Source organism: Lemur catta, chromosome 6 (genome assembly GCF_020740605.2).
Source record: "Lemur catta isolate mLemCat1 chromosome 6, mLemCat1.pri, whole genome shotgun sequence".
NCBI lineage: Eukaryota > Metazoa > Chordata > Mammalia > Primates > Lemuridae > Lemur > Lemur catta.
Window position 1 is genome coordinate 75,412,368 of NC_059133.1, and position 24,628 is coordinate 75,436,995.

Genomic DNA, 24,628 nt, shown 5'->3' on the forward strand with positions numbered 1-24,628 from the left:
GAGAAAAATATCGTCAGACTACCTTTGAGTAGGAGAGACAAAGACTGGGAGGAAGCAGAGGGTGTGTTCATTCTTATTTTACAAAAAAAATCTTGAAGAAATCTTCCCCAGACCGAAGATTTGAGAACCATCTATAATAGTCCTTGGAGATGTGTTTGGATTTTTTTTTTTAATTATAAGCTTCAGGCTGGGCGCGGTGGCTCACGCCTGTAATCCTAGCACTCCTGGGAGGCTGAGATGGGAGGATCGCTTGAGGTCAGGAGTTCGAGACCAGCCTGAGCAAGAGCGAGACCCCGTCTCTACTAAAAATAGAAAGAAATGATCTGGACAGCTAAAAAAATGTATATAGAAAAAATTAACCAGGCATGATGGCGCATGCCTGTAGTCCCAGCTACTCGGGAGGCTGAGGCAGGAGGATCGCTTGAGCCCAGGAGTTTGAGGTTGCTGTGAGCTAGGCTGACGCCATGGCACTCTAGCCCAGGGAGCAGAGTAAGACTCTCTCTCTAAAAAAAAAAAAAAAAAAAAAAAAAAATTATAAGCTTCAGCTTTCTTGAATGAAGAGTTGTTAAATGATATTTTCTTCATGAGTACATTTCCCCTATGCTGATTAACATTTTATGTTAGGAAGGAGGAAGGGTTAACAACCGGAAAAGAAAATCATATAGATAAAACATAAATCCTTTCAACAACACATTGGTTACATTTGTGCTTTTTGTTTTGTTTTGTTTTGTTTTGAGATGGAGTCTGTGTCGCTCACCCAGGCTAGAGTACAGTGGTGCAATCATAGCTCACTGCAGTCATGAACTCCTGTACTCATCCTATTTCAGCCTCCAGAGTAGCTAGGACTACAGGCATACACCATCACATCCAGCTAATTTTTTTATTATTACTTTTTTGTAAAGACAGGATCTCATTGTGTCACCTAGGCTGATCTTGAACTCCTGAGCTGAAGTGATTCTCCTGCCCCAGCCTCCCAAAGCTGCACCCGGCCCCATCTGTGCTTCTTACTATGTAATTGAGTGGCTTCACAGTAAGGTGTTGTCATCCATTATTTTCCTTATAATACACCAGGGATAAAGAACTAAAATTTAAAACAGAAACAATTCTAGTAGATTCTGGCCTCCTTGAAAAAATTGAAGGAAACAAAAATGGATCTATGACTGGTCTAATTACATGTCCAGCTCTTCACCTTGTTCCATCTGGCCTTTAAATTATTACTGATAAAACTCCATTTTCACATGGACCTCTCTCACACTTCCATTCTCAATGACAGTGCAGTGAGACATTATAAGCTTTGGAGGGAAGGGGAAATGACCATGGATTTAGCAGCCTCTTTGGGAAGGTAAAGTATAACATCTAGTATTAGGCATTAGGCTGGGGGACTTTTGCTAGGAGGTGCCCCAGTATCAGAAAGACTTGGACCTGGGATTTGTTTGTGCCTGAATCAGTGACAAATGCCAGATTCCGAGGGTCAGCCATGAAGAACAGGCTCTTAGTCTCTCTCTGTCTCTAGAATCTTTTACTAATGGCTGCTTTTGTTTCCCAACTGTCATAGATATGCCTCAGACTGGTATTTTCTTGCCTTTTTAAAACAGGCCAAAAAATCATGCTCAAAGAATGATGTGCTTTAGAAAGGCAATTCAAGCTCAGTAATATTATCAGCCCAAGATCAGATTGGACAGGGAGTCTGGGGTGTTAGTCCGACAATACTGGGTACTGATCCTGCAAGCTTTTTGGCTCCCGACATGACAATAACGTCACTTAGGCCTGGGAGCATCTTAAACAATCAAATCATTTTAATAAATTACACAGTAATTTTTCCATTAAACTAGAAATGTAAAGTCAAAACAATGTAAACTACTTTACTTACAAAGACCTACGATATTATTTCCAGACTTCATGAAAACATTATTTTATATCACTGGAGATATAATTTTATAGATCTGTCTTTGATCATTGAATACTAAAGAATACTAAACATGGTACTATGATCAAGCACTTTATATCACCATCTATTTTACTAAAGACTAAAGTCATAGTCAAACAGAGTCAGGCAATTTTTCAAGGAATTTTTGGGAAACATACCTTTTGACCTGGCAAGTGGAAAAAATCTTAGTACAAGATGTTTATCACAGTATTGCTTTTAATAATAAAAAACCAGGAAACAATATAATGTATAATAGCTAATATTTATTGAGTTTACTATGTGCCAGGCACTGTTGTGCATGCTTTACAAGGATTACAATACTATTTTTATAATATTTTACAGCATGACAGGGTGTGGTGGCTCACACCTATCATCCCAGCACTTTGGGAGGCTGAGGTGGGAGGATCACTTGAGGTCAGGGGTTCGAGAACAGCCTGGGCTACAGAAGGAGACCCTATCTTAAAAACAAATTTTTTTACAGCTGAGAAAGCTGAGTTGCAGAGTACATTTTGGCATGGTAAAAGGAAATACCATAGAGTCATTATAACTTTTAATGTAGATCTTTCTTTTGAGGCCCTGAAAATTTTTATATTAAGTTGTTTTTTAAAAAACAGATTCTGGAACAGTATGATTCCATTTAAGTAAAACTACATACTGTTAAATAAAATTTATAGGAGGTCATTGGTTTGAACTGACTACTGCACTAGTCCCAACAGACCAAACCAAAATGAGGTTAATCATGCTAAAGTTCTTCACCACTGGCCAACACTAAGATCTAATCAGAAGAGAGATAATAGCCAGAACCCCAAACCAGCCAGTTTTAGTCAGGATGGTAAGGAAAGGCCCTCTGCTTTAACTTTTACCAAAAAAGTTACTTTAAATGACCAATCTGCTTTTTGTTTTGTTTCTGCTTTCTTGGCTGTTTTCTGTCAATAAAGCTCACCTCCTCTGCTGGGCTTATTGGATTTTATAAAATAAAGTGTTGCTCAATTCTCAAATCACAAGTAAAAGCCAATTAAGATCTTTAAACTAAATTTGTTATACTTTTGTCTTTTGACAGTTTATATATTTTTTAGTAGTGATATCCAGAAAAATGTTTACCAAGATGTTAAGATTGTAAGAGCTTAAATAGTTTTTATTTTATTTCTTTTTGTACTTTTCTCTATGGTTTGAATTCTTAAAGTGAACATATACCAATTATTATAATAAGAGCAAAAAAGATTTTAAACAAAAATTAATGACATAATTAAAATTTTGAAGCCCCATTTTTAAAAGTAATATCCATTAATTTTATCACAAATGAAATGGAAATGTTAAGTAAATAAGATAATTTGCAATTTTAAAATAAGGGTGAAATATTGTCTATTTTCCAAATGTCTTTTGAATTTAGTAAACCTATGCTATTACTTCACTACCACTTAAAAATTATTTATCTTTGGTTTTTTTTAGTTCCTCCAATATTTCTAAAACAACTTTATTTCTTTTTGTTTTTTAACAAGCAAAACTGAAATGCCTTCCATTCATTAAAGCTTATGAAGTGATTTAAGTGAAATAAAAGTAGTACAAGGTCTTAAAAATGGCTCTATTTAATTCAAGTTAAGCATACTTGTTAGGCAAGACTTCCATTTATTTCAGTCATCTATATCAGTGTTTTCCAAAAATATTAAGAAATCACTTGGGACACTTGTAAAAATAAGAATCCTGGTCCCTCCCTTACACCCCCAGGGGCTACAGAATCAGGCTGTCAGACGAGATAAGTGGTTTTTAAGGTCTGAATCACATGTTTGAACCCCTCTCAAAAGCAGTTTCTTGGAAGTAAATATGTTAATAATATATCACCACATTGCAAAGTGTAATGGTTCTGGGTATTTGATAAGATTTGTAACAAAGGCTGTATGCTGACTTTTGACTTAGAGTTGCAGTTGCTTCCTGATTTCTGCAATTTCATTTCACAAGGACAAGTTTGAAACTGTTGTGGGTTCCTCTCTCTGCCTCTGCATTCCAGTTTCTACCATTCCTTTCCAAAATACTTAGCCCCAAGAAGTTACCCATTTCTTGACTTAATCTTTATGCAGTCACCACAAAAATATGTTTTTAAAATTTTGAAGCATGCTTTCATATTGGAACTTGTAGATCCTGTAAAATGAAACTTTGACCTCCATTTGAATATTATTTGACAGCAAAAGGGTTAAACAATTGTGGATTGTTCCATTATTCCTGCAGGGAACATGAGAACTTCAAGGAATTACGTATTACACAAAAGAAGCTACATTTAATCTGACTCAAAGACTTAGAGGTCATTAGATTAGAAAATAGACTTTCCGGTTTATGTCTCAAGGGCATTTTCTAATAGAAATAGCTATAGATTCTCACAAAAAACAGAGTAATTTTTTGTTACTCATCTGTCCCATGCTTTGCCATTAGAAAATCTCTCTTCCCTTCAGAACAGATGGAATAGTCTGACTCTTTGCAGGTAAGCAATGAAACTTGCTTTCTGTAAGAAGTTCATTAGAATGATATATTTGTCATTCTTAGTGTATTTTATGTGGTTTATGCAAGTTTAGGAATTAGTGCATGATATAATTTTTGCTCAGAAAAAAGTGATGTTTCATTTTTAAAGTTATTCAGTCATAAATATTTTCCTCTTCATTATCAATTGTTAATATTGTATGTTTCTAAAAATCAAAAGATATGTGATAATTAGGTTGCCTATTATTAGGAAACAGGTGGAAAGACGAAAGTTCAAAGAATGTTAACATTTTTGTGTTAAGGAGATGAATGAGTCATTGTACAAAAAGGTATAAAAGAAACACAGATCTCAGGTTAGAAAAAGTTTCATCTTTTTTTTTAAAGGAACAGTACTTCATCCCAAAAACTGATTATCACTAATGCTTCATATAAAAATGGATACAGAAAAGCAACAGTACTATGCTTTGAACTAATGTGTTACCTCGAACATCATGGGATATGGAACCCACAACCTTCACAAAAGCAAGAGGACATTTTTCACTGCCTTTTCAAATGTTTGGCATTGCAGTTGAAGTGATTTTATTAATATTTAGAAATTTAAAACCATTTCACCATTTCCCTAACGCATATTTCTTAGTAACTACTTCTGTTTCAATCAGAGATGCTATGCCTTTATCTATGTATTCATGAAGGAATCTCCTTTATAGCTTGCAAATGTGAACATCAGAAAACAGATTAGACAATCACCCACCTTGAACCTATTCACAATTTTCACTGTAAATTACACTTTTTATCCTTGGTTGAACAGTATGTACCTTAATGGGTATTCTATCTACATTATTAGCATATTCTTTTGGTGGAATCTTTACTCTTCTTTCAAGAAGGAAACTTGTGACTGTCCTTTACAAAAAATTCCTGGCCCCAAGAAGTAACTAGGGTCTATATTCAATGTTTTCTCAATCCCTGTAAAATTAAAATTTTACATTTTAGTTCATTATCAGATTTTATTTATTTTCAAGGGCTTTTTTTTAGTAAGGAAAAAAAAAACCTAAACCAGTATACAAACTGATTTTCTTGGAACCTGAATCCCAGAACTTAAATTCAAAAAAATAAAGAAATAATTTTTTTAAAAATCTGCAGTCACAAGTTCTTTAAAATCCATACAGAAGTGCCCTCACAAAAAGTTGTCTTGTTTCTAGTGAAATGGATCCTTCCTTTATCTGACGTCAAGTGACTACACTATTGTTTTCCTCAGAAAGACTCTGGAGTAGGATTTCCACTTGTCTTTATATTTACTTAGCAAAAGGTGTCTGTGACTATTCACTTTCAGAGAAAGAAGAAAAGCAGAGGAGAGAATCCACGTCTTCAAGAGGCAAAGGGACAAAGTATTGAAATCGCCTGGAAATTGTCCAGAAAGAACGGCAAGAAGTCAAATGTTCACCTCCGGCTCATTTGGGAAGAAAGAAAAGAAAAATCAATATGCAAAGAATGGCCTCATTTTTCTAGACGGTGTCCCTCCAGAAAAACCCCAAGGAAGTTCTCCCTTAGCAACAGCCCAGAAGTTCCAGAGACTGTCCTAACTCCTGATGTTTAGCTTCTACCTGGAAACCAGACTTATCTCTGAGTCTTCCTGCACACCAGAGAAATGCACGCGGTAGTGGTGGCAGCAGATGTGATATTATTGCTCCTAAGCATGGGGTGGACATCAGACTCTCTCTGCTCACCCACCATTTTTTACAGAGACTGCTGGATCCGTCGCTTCCCCGGGCTTCTGATCAATCTGGAGGAGTCTCAGAAGCTGGGAGCCCAGTTCTTGAAGTATTATTCTGAAAACACTGGCCAGAAGTGCAGCAGGAGCTGCTGTCTTAGGAAGGATGGTAAGTATTAATGATATGCTTGAGCAAAAATAAGAGGAAACTTCCAAGACTGAAGACCTAAGTAAGGAGTCCTAGGCAGAGGCAAGTGAATAGTTGAAAAGGACTAGAGAAAATGCCCTGATATGAGGAAGAGGGGAGGGAAGGAGGAGGAGAGAGGCGCCATTGAAATTGACTTTGCAGTCTGGACCCAACCAGGCTCTATTTACAAATCTATTAATGACCCAGAATGCTATAGAACCTGCAGGAAACAGAGAATCCTTTCTTCAACAAAGTGCTAAATGAAAATATTTCCTCCAGGGTTAACTAACAGTATTTTTACAGCCCAAAATATAACATATATGATTTCAAAAATGTTTATAATAATTTCCCTTTTAAAGTACCTTTTGTTGATATTAGTATCATATCAAATTTTTAAAATGTGCTTGCTTGAGTTAACTAAATGTGAAATGTATTCAACAGGAATTTAGAGTGTGATTCATGTTTTGAAAGAAATAGGGCAATATATGTCAAATAGCAAAAAGAAAAAAAAAATCATATTTTCAGATTTTCCTAATAGATGTTTTGTCTGTCATATAGAATCTGGGTGTAGTCATCCCCCAGACAATGTGATCAAGGGCTGCAATCAGGAAAACATTTCACTGTTGCAGAATTTCAAGTTACAATTGCCTAAAGACCTCTTTTATTTCTTTTTCATTTTTCCAAGATTTTAAGGCTACTTGAAAAGAAACAAGAAAAGCAACATAGCACTTTAAAATAATTCCCTTGGTTGTGCCACACTTTCTGTCCATGGCTTGACACAAACTTATTAATTGCCCACACCTCTTTTCCAATTATGCATGTGAGATTTCCAAGATGAAAATCGGAGCTCCTTGGAGAATATAAACAGACTGTCAGCAGACCACAATGTGAGAAGCTATCATAGGCCAAGGCCTCGAAAGTTATCAGGCACAAAGAGAACAATTAACTTAATAAGGGGGAATCTTCTTCTGATTTTCAACTTCTAGATGCTTCGAACTCCCAAAAGCCTTCACTGAGGGGAGCTGAGGGAAGGGCGGTACGGTTTCTGAGTCTCCCCAGGGCACGAATTTACCCGACTCTCTACACCAGGGAAGCTGTGGCCTCTGGACTGTCAGGGACACTCCCATGTAATCATCCAGAACAATCCATGATTTCAGAGCCTCTGTAACTTCCCAGTTGTGTGGCTTTCTTCCTTCACAACAAGAAAGGGCAGGAAGGCACAGCCCAGTTTTTATTGGAAGCCATAACTTTAAAATGCCACAATCCTGCTCAGAGCTGGCACTCTGAAATTTATATAAGGAATGTAAAACATCTTTCAAACTTGTTCTCTACAGAATCAACTACTCCTTTATCAGAAATTTAAACGTCTTAAATTTGAATTTTTAAAAATTATTCCTTTCCTTTAAACTTTACAGTATAATCCTCAGGGAATGTATTTGTAAACTATAATGTATTAGCAATGTATTATTAACTAGCTTTTGCTCTATTCTTCTCCTTCTGGAAAAATAAAGGGTGTGAAACATGAGGATGTCCGAAGGTAACTCCCTTACACAGAAGCAGTAAAGGTTCTGCCAGCAGCGATTCCACAGAGCTTTAGGCGTGCTGAGGTCTGGTAATCGGGCGCCATCCCTCTGTAATCTTAGTTTATTAAAGAAGTCGATACCTTTGGCCAATGGATATTTCACATCACGTGGTCCTACTGCACTGCAGCCGGAGTAAAATCTGTGTTGCCGTTTAGGGAGGATAGATTGAAGATCTACACTTGGCAAAGGTGACTTCAGGTTTCCCATAAATAAGAGAACATGTTTTAAATAGCAAGCTTGCTTAGAAAAGGGGAGACAGCACAAGACAGTTGAGTGCCCCCATCCCCTAGAATTCCACCTGCTAACATCCTTGCCTGTCTACTCACTGCCTCTTTAGACGACACTGACTAGGCTTGTCCTTGGATGGGGTTTTGCACCTGCAGCTGGAGCGAGAGAGACGCTCACCTGCCCTGCAGCACCGGGGCCTCTCCCAGGAGTTACTCTTTCGCCCTTCCTGTTCCTCCCTCTTCTTCTACTGCATTTATCCCTTTATTTTCCTACTTCTTTCTCTGGTGATCCCCAGTCCCTTAGCATTCTGAGAGGGCATGGCACCTAGAAACCTGATACATGAGTCCCGAGAGGGTTTGGTAGCTAGTTGAAGTTTTCATGAACATAAAATACGGCGACTGGAAAATAGTGCTTCCAGATATCCTGTGTGGAATGGAAGGTATGAAAGGTTACTTAGAGGAAATCAGTAGATACTTTCTTTTAAAAAGACATTTTCCATATTCGTAGAAGCAGGTACAGTAGTCCATAACATTCTGTAAAATGTCTGAACACAGCCCTGCCACGTATTGGTTATCCGGTGTTCCTAAAAGATTTGTAAGTTACTCAGAGCTCATCGCACCGGTGGAAACCAAAACCATCTGCAGATGTACTTTGCCTGTTTCCCTTACAGTTTCCTGTAACTTGGCTGTCTTCTACCATGATCCAATTCATGACAATGTCAACTGCCTGCATGTCCACTGCCCGACGCTGGAGAGCTGCATATTGGAACCTGGAACCAGTGCCATTTTGTACAACGTAACAGACGGTAAGGACTCTATTTAAAGACTTTTGAAGAATGTTAGTAAGACATGTAGCCTAGAAACTGGCCACCAATAGCCGTGTATAAGTCTCTAAATCATTATTTTCCAGTAAACTCTGTCTGGAATAGTTTTGGATAACTAGGGCAGAAACCTGAAAGAAAATTCCCTTTAGTTTGGCATGTTCAGCAGTGAGTTCATTCCAGATGATAAATCGTATGTGATTAAACAAGAGCTTACCCGCTGTATTTCATGTATCTCAAGAACCCTCCATAAGAGCCAAAGTAGGCATTTCTACTGCAGTGGCTGAGGGTGCCACTAGGAAATAAAGAAAATGCTAAATGGCAGTTTTGAGGGCTGTGGACATTGCATCCAAGGATTCTGCAAAGATGGGTGTCAGGGACAGGGAAACTTACTGCCACTTACTGAAATTAGCATATCCTTGGTCCCAAGATAGCCAATGTATTTTAGAAAAATACATATTTAAGTGTCCTTCGCCCATGTATGTAATCTCAGGGTGCAAATTAGTCACCACAAAAGAATAGACTTTGCCATCAAAATCCAAAGGAGATACATTTCTTAACAGTCTGTATTTATGGAACACCTAATGTTCCAGGCTAGTCTCCACACTGCGGAAGATTGCAGTCATCTCTCTGCCCTCAATTTCCCTTATAATCTAGATGATGAGACAAGTCTTACAATTAGTGTAAAACATGTAACTAAATGCAAAAATGTGTGAAACTGCCTCAGTACAAAGGCTCAAGAAGCGGTGAACAATGAAAACTAGATTATTCAGGGGAGGCTTCATGGAGGAAGGCAGAGACAAGATGAGGCGTTCTACATCACAGTGAGAAAGCAGGAAAACTGGTCTGGCTACAATAAGGGGACGTTTGCAGTTGCAGTGAAAATATGGCTAAGGTAGGGTAAGGCCAGGTATCTAAAGCACTGTGGTTAGAGTTTGGGGTTGACTTTGTCAGAAACAGGGAACCACAAAGACATTTAACGAGAAAACACCATAAAGTGATGTCTGGTTATCTTAGTCTGGGATAGACTAAGTCTTAGCTTAGTCTGCATAACTATATGCAGGACAGAGGGTAGAAACTCTGGCCAGGGAAGCATAAGGGTCTGGACGAGGTGCTCGTAGTTACAACAGAGAGGAGGGATATCACCAGAATACTGGGAAGAAAGCGCGAATAGGACTTGGTTACCTTTTGAATGAAGGAAATGAAGGAGAGAGAGGAGTCCAAATCACTCTGCAGCACAGACTCCGGCAGGGGATGTTAGAATGGTGATGCCAACAAAAGAGACAGGAGGCCAACGTGATGATTTTGGCTTTGGGCATATTCAGGTAGAGATGATGTGAGATGCCCAGGTGGAAATCTCCAGTAGAGCATTGGAGAAATGAGATCAGAGCTCAAGAAAAAGTGAAAAACTTGGCAATATGGATTTCAGTGCCTTTACTGTCGTGGTGACAGTTGAGGACAATCTCTTTGTGTGTGTGTAGGGGGAGGGGGTATTAAAGAGAAAATACCGCTGAAGACCAAGGAGTGAAGATTGCGGAAACCGCACAACCAGTTAGGACAAGAATAGAACTAGCAAAAGAAAGTAAAAAGGAGAGGCAGGCAACCTGGGGTAAAATGCCAGGGCGGGTCTGTGGTCCAGGGAGGCCTGGGAGAAGAATCTGAAGGACAGGATGGCCAGAGGTATCAAGGATAAGAAAGAAGCCAAAGCAACGAGACTCAAGTGAGCAGGAAATGAGGACACAATTCCCTCAGAAGCAATGGATGTGGGCATGTTTGCAGGAAGAGAGAGAGAAATGGTCGCCAGCAGGGACCACTGGAAAGCTGCTGGGAGGTTTTTATTCTTCCGCTGAAAGACAAAGCAGTTTGTGTGCACGTCTGAAGTCCAAGGGAAAGAACTTAGTATACAAGAAGGGAGAAAATACTAAAGACAAACCAGGACCCTCAAACTGAAAGAGGATGAGATTTAAGGCTTTTCTCATGATTTTGAATATGGGCACCCTTCTCAGGCCCTGTTTCCTGTAACTTTATTTAAAAATGTGATATTGTATCTCAAATGTTCACTGTTTCTGCAGCTTTCACACTAACACTCCCCGTTGTTTTGCAAAAGCCCTGACAGACACCAAGCCTTCTCCTTGGATGTAGCCACATTTGTTCATAACATAAAGTGCCCTAGAAAGTTCAGATAAATTCAATGTAGCTAGTATGTTTCCAAGCCTTTCAGAAGTCTGCAGTGGTAGAACTTGAATTCAGCTTAGTTCAGTAACTCATAATAGCAAAATCCAGCACTTCTCCAAACTGTGCTTTAAGGTTTTCTCTTCTAAATTAAAAATAAAATGATTGATGCTTTCTTTATCTTTCAGGTATAGATCCAGATTTGCTGGTTTTTGGACAATCACCTTCTACATACCTAAATACCCGCTCTTCCTCTGATAGGTGGGACAGACTAAGGATTCTAAAAGCTATGAATTTAGATAAACAACAAACCACCGTGATAAACCCTATGATGACATCAATAGAGGCTCCATCATCAACCACACATCAAGATTTGGTTGTGAATACAAACAATACCGGTTATTCCAAGGAGTTAACCACAGATTTTTTGGCAAGATTCACTTCCCTGAATGACTCCATTACCACAAAGGTAAATATGGTGTCACCAAGTACTGATTTCATCAACAATCCAGATAACAAGACTATTTTTCCTTTCTTTATGCCTGTAAGCACCAAACTTTCCCATAAGCCTATCCTATCCCAACTCAACAGTAGCAAACAGTTACTGAACAAAACCAAGGGGTACAGCAGCAGAAACCACACGTCTGCGAATGGAAACGAGACCCCTGATGGGGTATCTGTGACTGCAAAGGCCTGGCTGGTTCCCGTGGCCCTTTGTACCTCTGTCATCTTTCTTTGCTGTTGTGTGGCCATCCTTGCTTCTGGACACTGTCAAAAGCAGCAGGGCCAATATAAGCTAGGACGGAGAAAGTCAGGATTCAGGCAAATTGAAAAATGTAACACTCTGAAGGAGAACTCTTAAAAGTTGTAGTGAGATTGTAAGCTTTCAAGGGTTATCATTTCTAGTTTTCTGCAAGACAAGGGCAGTTTGATTAAAGAAAACTACATTAGGATACCCACTCCTGCCAATCTCTAAAAAATGGTTGGTGCTTGATAAACATAACTGCTTTTTTGATTATTTCCATTTTTAAGAGACAGAGTCTCCCTCTGTTGCCTAGGCTGGAGTGCAGTGGCGCAATCACAGCTCACTGCAGCCTCAAACTCCTGGGCTCAAGTGATCCTCCTGCCTCAGCCTCCTGAGTAGCTGGGACTACAGGTATACGCCACCACACCTGGTCAATTTTTTAAAATTTCTTTACAGACAAGGGTCTTGCTATGTTGCCCAGGCTGGTCTCAAACTTCTGGCTTTAAACAATCCTCCTGCCTCATTCTCCGGAGTGCCTGGGATTACAGGCATAAGCCACCATACCCACTTCTATTCCATTTTTTTGAGTAGTGTTCCTTTTGCCAAAGTTCCAAAATTCTCACCCTTGCAGTCGTTATTCAGTGCCAAGTGAGAGATACTGTTTGTTCTCAGTGCTTTAGGGTATTAACTTACTGAATCCTTACAACTGTGTGAGTTAGCTATACCATTATTAACCATTATACTATTATCACATGTTATAGATGAGGAAACTGAGGCGAAGAGACGTTAAGCACTTTGCCTAAAGTTACACAGCTATTAAGTAGTGAAGCCAGGACTTAATTAAACATAGGCAATCTGGTTCAAAAGTCTATGCTCAAAAATCACAGTTAGACTAAGAACCTCTGTTTTCCCAATAAGCATAAAAAAAAGATACCAGGAAGAAAACACCATAACATCATCACATTAGCCAAGGTCCAATTATTGTCACGTATGTTAATAAAAACATTTAGTGGTTTGAACAAAAGAGCATTATTACCGTTACTAACCCATAAAAAAATGTTTCCTGATTTTTATCTAGCTTTCAAGGTTGAGTTCATTAATCTCTCTCAGTCCCAATCCATCTTTATCCTGCTTTCAATAATAATGGCACTGAGCTCTTTTGGATTTTCTGTACTGATTTCTGTTGAATAAAGCTTGGGAGTTTTAGTTTATATCTATCATTTGTATACATTCTGTTTCCCCAGGTGTAAACATCAGCTCGGTATTTCAGCTCTGTCCAAATCTTTCACCAGATTTATACCCTAAATCTTAGATTATTACCTGTAAAATACTGTCATTCAAGTCACTAAAGAACTTAAACTTTAGGCCCTTCATCTCCTTCCTGAAACCTGTTTTTCATTTGAGAACAGATATTAAAAGACAGCCAATAATAATAAAGAATAGATAAGGGGAAATCCTACTACAAGACTTACAAAATATTACTATTCCCTCCGATGTTAAAGCAAATTGGCTTAGGAGATATTTCTTTTTCTTTCTCTAGTATTGATACTGGGTAGAAAAAGAGAATGTCTCTTTCTTTTAATATAAAAAATTTCTATCAATAGAATAATAACCACAAATAAAAATCTGACTTAAAAATATAATCAATTTATCTAAACTTGCTAATGATTATCTTAGGTGTTATAAATTTTATTAATTTCTTTTGTAATATATTGGGGAAAAAACATGATATTTGGGGGGAGGGATATCAAGAATTAAAGTTATATTTAAATAAATAATTCAGGAAGCTGTCTTTATAAATTTTCATACATACATTTTACAAAATTATTTTATTTTAAGTATATATGAATTGCTTAGAGGTCTTCCAACAAACTAGGGCAGCTAGAATAAAAAAAGATTTTCTTCCTTGGAGTTTCTCAGAATTTTACTTGTTCCTTAAAGTTGGCAGTTTCATAGAAATGACCATAATTAGGGCAAACGTATTTACCTTTGTAAGAAAACAAACATACTCCTTCTCTTCTTCAGTCCCTACTTTTGACTATCAGACAAACTGAGTAAACTTGGACTAGAGAGACAACAGACCAGTCAGTCAATAAGCAAAAACAACTGGGGCTAGAAACTACACTTTTACTGGAAGAATAAGGGACCAAAGAGAACTTCTGAATAAAATTTTATTAAGAAATAGGGCCTGGCCCAGTGGCTCATGCCTATAATCCTAGTACTCTGGGAGATCGAGGTAAGAGGATCATTTGAGGTCAGGAGTTCAAGACCAGCCTGAGCAAGAGCGAGACCCCATTTCTACTAAAAATAGAAAAACTAGCCAGGGGTGGAGGTGCGCGCCTGTAGCTACTCAGGAGGCTGAGTCAGGAGGGTCGCTTGAACCTAGGAGTTTGAGGCTACAGTGAGCTATGATGATGCCACTGTACTCTACCCAGGGTGACAGAGTGAGACTCTGTCTCAAAAATAAATAAATAAATAAATAAAAGAAAAAGAAAAAGAAAGAAAGAAAGGAAAGAAAGAAAGAAAAAAAGAAACAATTTCCAGGCAGGGTGGCTTACACCTGTAGTCCTACCAACTTGGGAGGCTGAGGCAGGAGGATTACTTGAGGCCAAGAGTTCGAAGGTGCAGTGAGTTATGATTGTGCTGCTGAACTCCAGTCTGGGCAACGGAGCTAGACCCCATCTCTTTAAAAACAAAACAAAACAAAGATCTCAGGGCCCAGTCAATAACTAAAGCTAAGGTAGTTACTCCCATGTAGTACCATAAAATCTTTCCAATGGTGTAACTATTGGAAGAAAGTTAGAAAAAAAGATCCTTTTTTCTAACAATAAAAACCCTATAACTGTCTAGTATTATGAAATACCAATGTTGGAAAGAAATTATGTAAAGAAAGAATTAAAGCACCCTACAATTAATGAAAGATATTTGATCTATATCTTAGTTGCCTAAGTGTTTAAGCAACTTCTGAGCTATATACAACTTGAGGCTGGAGTCAGAAATAACCACATTATCAATACAGCAGTGTTCTGTGAATGCTCATTATAAGGATGAACATGATAGTGTTCATTGTATACACTGGATCAATTAAGATTTTAAAGGACAAGGATTTAATTAATGACAAATAGTGCTGCTGGGTTGGTCTGAGTGGTGTTTACAACTAATTGATCACAACCAGTTCAGATTCCTTTGTTCCTTCTCCACTCCACTGCTTCACTAGACCAGCCTTTAAAAAAAAAAAAAGTGCTGCTTTATTATTGTTGAAATTACAATGATAGCACCTGTTATATTTTTGAGGCGTTTTGTGTTCATCTTTCAGCTCTAAGATTTTGCCATTAGGCATCAATGACTGCAACCCCAGAGCCTTCAGGTCAGTTGCTTGGAGTTGGCCAAACTGTAAGAGGGCACAGTCCTCCACACCTGCGGTCCCCAGCCCCCAAGCCGCAGACCAGGCCACAGACTTCCCCCCACCACTCCCATCTATGGAAAAACTGTCTTCCATAAAACTTGGGAACTGGGCCACACAGCAGGTGAGTGGTGGGTGAGAAGCAGCATCTGTATTTACAGCCATTCCCCATCCCTCGCATCACCACCTGTGCTCTGCCTCCCCCCGCCCCACCTGCCTGTAGAACAATTGTCTTCCATGAAACTGGTTTCTGGTGCCAAAAATGTTGGGGACCGCTGCTCTACATGATTGCCTTCACTGCTAACATCGACTGTATAAGTTTGGTGGTCATCCCAAAAACACACTCAGGTTCAAAAATTCACTAGAATAACTCAATGAAAGCTATTATTCTTATGATTATGGTATATTACACGGAAAGGACAGAAATTAAAATCACCCAAGGGAAGAAGCACATAGGTTGAAGCTCAGGAAGGGTCAAAATGCCTAGCTCCCAGGATCAGTGTGTGACAATATGCATGGAGTACTGCCAACCAGAGAAGTTTGCCCAAGCTTCAGTATTCAGAGCTTTTGGTTCCATTATGTAGGTATGATTGACTGTCTGCCTGGGCAGTTGATCTCAGCTGCCAGGTGGACTGATACAACCTGACCCAAAGCCATCATCCTAGATCACGTGGCTGGTTTTTCTGGCATGGGTGGCCCCATCCTCAGATCTTCTGGGGCCAGCACCCACCCTGACTAAAGACACTCCTATCAGAGAGGGCAAAGGCCAGAACTCTCTTTGGTCAAATTCTTTATTACAGATCATTACTCCCTCTGGTCTCATCTACACTATCATTACACAGATGGACCACCCTAAGCTACCGCTTCTTCACATGTTCCCAAGTGACACCTCTTCTTAGCTTCTACTCTTTTCAAAATGTTTCTGTCTTCAATCCTGTTTCTGCATCTGAGTTTTCCTTAACTGCACATGAGTCTCTAAATGAACTGATATATTTCTTAAAGTGTGTTCAAACATGATCTAAAAATTGTTTTACCTATTTTGCTTTTCATTCACTATTTCCATAAAATGGAATACAACATATATCTCCTTCCCTATTGTCCTTTATATCCTATAGAGCCTTGGCCTTACCAATACCAAATCATACCTTCTTTTTTTTTTTTGAAATGCGGCGGGGTGTCTCACTATGTTGCCCAGGCTGGTCTCGAACTCCTGGCCTCAGGTGATCCTCTTGCCTTAGCCTTCAGAGTTGCTGGGATTACAGGCAGGACCCATTGTGTGCCCAGCTCAACCTTCATTTTATGCAAATGTTTTAAGCAACTGTTTTGAAATTCCTTTTGGCTTTTATTTATATTCTCTAATTCTGTTAGGCAAAATAAGTCTGTTAGGCAAATAAACTCTCAATAATTCCTTTATTTTGATTTTAAATTAATCACTTGTCAACAACTATGGAAGTGGTAAGAAAAAGCTTACAGGTATACTTAATACTGAACTGACAGCGAAATTCAACGGACTATATCTTAGGGTAGTTCTTATTTTGTCATTTAGTCCAATTAAATTCAAGGTCCTATATGTCACTTCTTTCTGAGCTGTGGCAGCTCTAACTGGGGCATCCAAAGGGATGAAAACCAGCTCATCTCCACTTCTACTTTTCTGCAAGCTTGGGCCTGGCAAAATGAGCCTCACAATGTAGAAAGTAGAATGCTCGACAGAGTTGAATCAACATAAAGTGCCCGCAAAAGGGAGGGATGGAACAAACATTTCCAGTTAGAAAATACTCCTGAGGACCTGTTTCTGACCAGAATTGGCAACTGTGAAAAACGGATCAGCTAGACGGCAGCCATGTGAACCGGTACTGACCTGTAAGTCAGGGCACTGGGTCCTGAGCCTACCTTCCCAAATAACCAAAATCATTACTCGAAAGCAGCCACTGAATGCCAGCTTGGGGAAAGAAATGTGGCAGGTGACAAAGTAACAATTAAGTATATGTATATATGCATACTAAAGTTATTGTGTAGAAATAAAATCAAAATACTTTACCATCAGAAGAAATCAGAGATCTAATTAGTCTAACTGTGCCAGTGTACAAATAAGAAAACTTTGGAATAATTACTGCCAGTGAGCAGTATGAAAGGAATTAATCTTAACTCTGATATGATTTTTTTAACATTTTCAATTTTATATCCAATTAGATATTGATTACATATATCATCAAATTAGCAAATAAAGCAGAGTTTTCTACTTTGTAATTCATGTCAAATTTAATAGTCTCTTCACTGATTCTTTGTACTGAGAAAGGGTATTTTCATTTTCCCCTTCATTCTTCAGAGTAACAACACAATTTTTGTAATCTTCAACTTCTTTAGTACCAAGGAGTTCTTCTTTATTTACATCCAGATTTTTCTCGGCAGCTTTAATCTGGAGAAGTGTTTCCAAGACATTTTTTTCTGAGGAGCTATTTTTCCATACATACTCTTCCATGTCTGCTTCAGTCTTATATTTTTCCCATTCTTCGGTTTTCTGAAAAGGAAAAAATAATTTCTGAATTCTGAGAAATATTCAAAAGACAAAGGTTTTTTGTTTGTTTGTTTTCAGGGGTAGAGAAGTGGGCAAAATGTGGCCAGCCGCTGGCCAACACCTGCGTGTGCACTCTGGCTGACCCTCTTACCGAGTACTGCCACCCACCTGGGGCAGCACTGGGCTGCACGCTGTTCTGCCAACACCGGCCTGTCAAGCTCTGTTACCACTCACTAACGCCAGCCATGTCATTTACAATTTACCTGCCCTGCAAATTGCATTTATGAAGCTATACTGTTTTCCAACATATAGAAAACCCATTTTTTGCAGGGCAAAAATTCTTGTTCCCTAAACCCCAACACAAAAATATTTCACATTTCTGAGGTTAAAAAAAATGAGAGCTGAGAGGAGAATGTATTTATCAGGCATGCGCCACCTTACCTGGCTAATTTTTTCTATATATATTTTTAGTTGTCCAGCTAATTTCTTTCAATTTTTTTAGTAGAGATGGGGGTCTCACTCTTTCTCAGGCTGGTCTCGAACTCCTGAGCTCAAACGATCCGCTCTCCTCGGCCTCCCAGAGTGCTAGGATTATAGGCATGAGCCTCCACAGCTGGCCTATCTTTACTTTCTGTTCTCATAATAGAAACAATGTATTGTTACTACTTGTTTTTTCTTACAAAAATTATTACCATGCTATTCTAGGGAACACAGGTAGGTTCTATAGTAATACAGCATAATCCAGATCTACGATTTAAATGGAGATGTAACATTATGTGAAAAATCAAGCAATGCAGCCAATAAGTAATATGCCCTGGTTCAAAGAAGTGCTGAATGCTAGCCACATTCTTTCCAAATTAACACATCACAATATTCTGAGCTATAAGCCACGTTGGAATAGTCCATTATTCTGAGTAACTTCTTTTAAAGGTGGTAAAGTATTAAAAGAGAAGTATATTTGTAAGGCTGTCGGAAACAATATTCTACCTCTGAAAAGTCCCCTTGAAAGAGACACCAGCTTGAGAGACACCAGACACAGCTCCAAGGCTCTTCAGAGCTAAGTGAGCACCAAGAAGCAGGTAAAATTTCCACCCGTGCCACACTCCCACTCCCACCCCAACTACAAGTGCCCATGAAAAGAGAAGAAAACACTGGAAATATGTCCCTCAAAGGGTAAAGAGGAGCCCCGCCAACCACAAACAGGTCACTGGGGATGTCACTGAATCAGCAAACCCCATTCAGATCACTGAGACTCAAGGAAGAGGCTCCCCACACCACAGAGACCCCCAAGAAGAAGAAATCCTCCTTGGAATCCTTCAAACTGAGTGCCTTTCCTTCAAGAGAAACCAGTAAGATACAGGGTGTCGGGAGGAGGAAGAGAAAGAAAAAAGAAAAAAGATACAGAGTATGTTACCCCTGCCTCCCAAATTCTTGAACCAAGTGGGGTATTTGTACTCAAAATTCCTGCCTGTTTGCCCTACCTCCCTATACTGAATTTATGGCTGGGGACAGTGTCCCAGCTCATGTTCTAGAAATACCCAGTTGAGAATCAACTGTATGTCCCTTTTTTATCTGGTAAGGAGACTTTAGCCGTGGCAGGGTCGGGGGCAGGTAGCAATAACTGTTGCAAATAATTTCTAACAGTCAAACTCTGAATGTATACATTTAAAAAAAAAAACTGATAAAATTATCCTACCCCACCTGATTTTTACTGTAATATTTGGGGCAAGAATAAATGCCAGCCCCTTAAAAAAATCTAATGCTCCAAATTAAATATATTATTGGTCCTATCCACTCTTGGAAATGTTTTAAATGTTTCAAAACAATGCCACAATTTCTTCACAATTCTAACTTACAGGTGAAGTATATTCTAGCTTTAGGATCCAAACTCTGCACAGCTGAATATAAATTCCAAGATAATGATAAAAACATTCCCAACAAATTGAATGCTTACAATATACCAGGTACCTCAAATGCTTATATATATTAATTATTTCATATAATTCTTATTAAGACATACTGGGATAGATTTTAACATCTCTACAGATAAGAAAACTAAATATTATGGAAGTTAAATAGAGGTTCACAATCTCTTGGAGGGTTTCAAATTTCATAACCTTTTGTATTCTAGAAAGTTAATGTGCAGTGCACATATATTTTGTAACACCTCCAGAAGGGGTTCACAGCAGCAGCCTCTAATCTAATACATTACAATTTTTGCAGCAACATATATGAATATTCACATTAAATGGGATAAACAAAAAATATAAATAAGCTTCTCATCCATTCAGGTCACATTTGCCCCCAAATAAGTTATTTCCAAACCTTCTGGGTTTTAGAATTATATTTAGAGGGCAGATAAATGTATCACAGATTAGATTTAATTTTCTCAGTTAAACACTTCTTCTTTTTCTTTTTTATTTTTTGGAGACAGGGTCCCACTCTGTTGCCCACAGGAGGGTGCAATGGCACAATGACAGCTCACAGAAACCTCAAACTCCTGGGCTCAAGTGACCCTCCTGCCTCAGCCTCTGGAGTAGCCAGCACTATAGGCACAGGACACCATGCCTGGCTTTTTTTTTTTTTTTGAGACAGGGTCCTACTCTGTCACCCAGGCTGGAGTGCAATGGCATGATCATAGCTTACCGCAGCCTTGAACTCCTGGGCTCAAGTGATCCTCCCACCTCAGCCTCCCAAAGCGCGGGGACTGGGGGAATGAGCCACCATGCTTGGCTTAAACATTTTTTTTTTTTTTTTTTTTGAGACAGAGTGTCACTTTGTTGCCTGGGCTAGAGTGGGTGCCGTGGCATCAGCCTAGCTCACAGCAACCTCAAACTCCTGGGCTTAAGCGATCCTACTGCCTCAGCCTCCCGAGTAGCTGGGACTACAGGCATGCGCCACCATGCCCGGCTAATTTTTTCTCTATATATTTTCAGTTGGCCAGATAATTTCTTTCTATTTTTAGTAGAGACGGGGTCTCGCTCTTGCTCAGGCTGGTCTTGAACTCCTGACCTTCAGCGATCCACCCGCCTTGGCCGCCCAGAGTGCTAGGATTACAGGCGTGAGCCACCGTGCCCGGCCAACACTTGTTCTTAAACATAACTAGGTTATCTCCAGTTTTCCTACAGTCTCCTTTGGGTGAAAGTTTTTTATGTCCAAACAAATTTAGATTAGAAAACACACACATAGACAGACACACACTCTCACACGACTGACAACATGCCCCTCTTACAAAGATGATGAGACTCAAGACTGTGCACCAGGCTGCTGCTATGATTAATAAAGACATCTAATTTTCTGAAGTCCCATGGTAAATGTAGGAAAAGATCTTTACATCTTTAGAATTTCTTAGTTTTTCAAGCAGGAAAAATAAAAGCTAAGCATTATCACTATATTTGCCTTTTGACAGAAATCTTTTCTAGTCATTAATCTGTAAGTTTTCACAGATGAGTGTCAACCAAATGGGTCTTGTCAGTGAAGAGAACAGAGCTAATTGGAATAGCTGCTGCTCTGGAAATGATGTCTTAAGCTATTCCAAAACACCTTCTAGACTTTGTCAATGACATAAAGGCAATAATATTTTCCATGAAACTTGTCACTTTGGAATGTTTTTCATTTAAGAGGTATAAATATAAAATGCTTGGGGGGAAAAAGCTCCAAAAAATTTTTCTTTTAATTTTACATTACATCTTCCACTTTCAAACAGGATGTAGTAGGTCACAGCACGGTTGTACTTTTGCTATAACTGGAAAAACCCAGGTAACTGACCAAAACAAAAAATCCTAAGGATATCAGAGAGCTATGGAGTCAATGAGGACTAGATGAATATTAATTCTAGGCTACAAGAATAGTCAAAGGATCCTTCTGGAAATCCCTAGCCATTTTATTCCTTGAGAGCATTTTCTAATTCTGCGCAGACAAGACTAGAATTTGGCCCGTGCAGAAGGACTCTACTTAGGAAAAGAGAAACGTGTGACAGATTGGAATCTGGGAAGCCCCAAACATGACTGGTTTTATTCTGGGGCTACATATGGAAAGCTAGAGAGTCACAACCAGGCTTCTAAAAAGCAGAGTGAAATCTATAATCTCATCTGGGTGTTTAGGAGACAAAGTCCTGCTAAAGGAAGAATGTCCGCTTAACCACTCAACCAATCTCCCTCTCAAGACATCTGCTAGATTTTGAGGCTGTAAGGGGGCTACAGGTTACCAAGCTAAGCTCAAAACTTCTCAAGGGTCCAAGTGACTCTTCAGCAGTCTGTCAGAGATGTAGAGTTAGACTTATCAAGTTCCCAATCAAAAGCCTGGAAGGCTATGCCTGTAGTATAAGACTACATCTTACAAAAGCTGCAATGGCCCAACCCAATCCAGACTGGACTAAAAGGATAAGCCCCTGATCCTGTCTGCCTAAGAAAAAAAGAGAGAAAATCTTTTCTGATGGACAATATCAAATGGAGCTTCTATGGGTCTTTTATACACAATGTCTGGCATGCAATAAACAATTAGTAGACATTGGAAGAGAAAAAAATGTAATTAATAATCAAGGGAAAAACAAACAATATAAGCAGACTTTTAGCTGATCCAGATAATGAAGCTAGCAAAACTTTAAAATAACTACGTATTAAAGAAAATAGAGAAAAAGATAAACAACATGGATTTAAAAATGAAGACTTTCAACATAATTGATATCTATAAAAATGAATCAAATGAACATCTAGAATTGAAAAATGTATCTAAAATTAATAAATCTTAGATGGGTTTAAATGTAGTCTGGATACAACAGAAGTCAAAGACGGCAATTGAAAACTACATTGATATATATATATGACAGAGTTACTTTATAACATAGTTATCAAATCTGTACTATGGGATTACAACTATGACATTCTAAAGCTTTTTTATACTAATTAACTCCCTCTAAGGTTTACCATGATTTTATTTACCAAGTTCAACAAACCTAAAACTGAGAAGACAATTCTTATATGTCTTATACAAAAAAAACTTTTAAATTTAAAAAAGTTTGCAAAACCAAATTTTGGAGAATTTAGTCTGGATCAGCAATTCCTAAATTTATTTTACAGTAGCTATCACTATGATAAAAATCTGTAATTTTCACCTTCAAAAACCCATAATTTTTCTGAAACTTCTCATTTTAAAAAGATAGGATGCTAAGTTCACAAAAAGAGAAACAATTAGATATCAGTACTTCTCCTGCTGGAAGACTACAATATCAACTACGAAGTAGTTTTACCAAAAATTCTAATCAGAATCTGATTAAGCCTCTAGATCCAACTATCAATTTTAAAAATATATAGGTAACAGTGGAACATGTTAAATTACACTATGGTGATACTATCAGCAAAATCAAAATGGTAGAAACCCCTCAAGAAAACCACAAAACAAGATTTCTTCAACAAATAAATTGCAAGAGAACAGTTCACAAACCTCTCTTTTGGTTTGTGACCACTATGGGGCATTCTTTCAACAAACATTCACTGAGAACCTACTGTGTGCTTGGGCAGTTCTAGGAGAAGCTGAAACTGAACACCACTAGGGCGCACCCTAGCTATAAACTAATGTTTTCATATCCAAATATTTTAGAAAAAGATACATTTGCTCATTCATATTAAACTGCTGAAATTTCCCTTCAGTTGAAATAAAGAATAGAGTTGGCTAAAATAACACCTCATTATTCAAACACAACTGATACTGGAACAAAATTAATTCCATTTATAAACCAATCATTTTACACGAGGCTATTAATACTACTAAATACGTTTTGGGCCGGGTGCAGTGGCTCACGCCTGTAATCCTAGCACTCTGGGAGGCCGAGGCGGGTGGATCACTCGAGGTCAGGAGTTCGAGACCAGCCTGAGCGAGACCCCATCTCTACTAAAAATAGAAAGAAATTAGCTGGCCAACTAAAATATATATAGAAAAAATTAGCCGGGCATGGTGGCACATGCCTGTAGTCCCAGCTACTCGGGAGGCTGAGGCAGTAGGATCGCTTAAGCCCAGGAGTTTGAGGTTGCTGTGAGCTAGGCTGACGCCATGGCACTCACTCTAGCCAGGGCAACAAAGTGAGACTCTGTCTCAAAAATAAATAAATAAATAAATAAATAAATACGGTTTTGTGATTTTAAAAAGTCTATTAAAGAATATTTCAAACATATACAAAAGCACAACTGCCATATATCCATTACCCAGTTTCAACAATTAGCTTGTTTCATATTATGTATGCCTGTATCCACTCACTGCCCCTTCCCATGTCCTCACTGAACTATACTGAAGGAAATCTTAGACATTATCATTTCATCCATAATGTTATATTTTTCTTTAAAAAAATATGGATGGTTTAAAAAATAATACCTGTAATCCCATTATTAATTTGGTAGTATTTTGATGCACAAGAGCCTAAGTTAAGTCAGTTTATTCATTCACAATCAATTACCCAGCAATTCCAACATGCAGGTTGCTGCCTCCTGACAGCTGTTGCCCTGCTATGTATCACTTTGCCTGTCTGACCACAGCTACTGGACAAAACCTGACTGAAACAGAGTACTTTCCTTGGAGTTTGAATCCAAACAGAGAATTCAGCTTAGTTTAGTTTTTAGTTTTCTCTCTCTCCTTGTCCCCTGCCTCTGGGTGGTTAGTCCTGTAAATTCTGAAATAGTCAAGGTCATGCTTTCTGACATACAGATTGGAGGAGGAGAGGAAATTGGTCTACAGAGAGAAAAAAAATTAGGCAACTGCCTATGAAGTAACAAAGCCCAGAGCCTAAGAACCCTCACATTGTCCTAGTTGCAATTTTATATAAATCTTTACAGGAAAGATGGAAATTACTAAAAAGTAGAAGAAAAAAAAAATCATCTAA

General features: G+C 38.5%; 2 protein-coding genes across 3 annotated transcripts in view; one reads left to right on the top strand and one right to left on the bottom strand.

Moving 5' to 3' along the window:
• The first annotated feature begins 5,747 nt into the window (after positions 1-5,747).
• On the top strand, positions 5,748-12,144 carry MANSC4 (MANSC domain containing 4). Its single transcript, XM_045554123.1, has 3 exons — positions 5,748-6,273; positions 8,773-8,907; positions 11,283-12,144. Exons 1-3 carry the CDS (start codon positions 6,042-6,044, stop codon positions 11,954-11,956), a joined length of 1,041 nt encoding a protein of 346 aa, XP_045410079.1. The 5' UTR covers positions 5,748-6,041; the 3' UTR covers positions 11,957-12,144.
• Positions 12,145-16,635: 4,491 nt separating this feature from the next.
• The window catches only part of MRPS35 (mitochondrial ribosomal protein S35), a 36,511-nt gene continuing 28,518 nt past the window's right edge, over positions 16,636-24,628 (bottom strand). For both annotated transcript variants that reach the window (XM_045554125.1, XM_045554124.1), the window contains one exon: positions 16,636-17,760. In XM_045554125.1, coding sequence (XP_045410081.1) covers positions 17,491-17,760 — 270 coding nt within the window. In that variant the 3' untranslated portion in view covers positions 16,636-17,490. The remainder of the gene's footprint in view (positions 17,761-24,628) is intronic.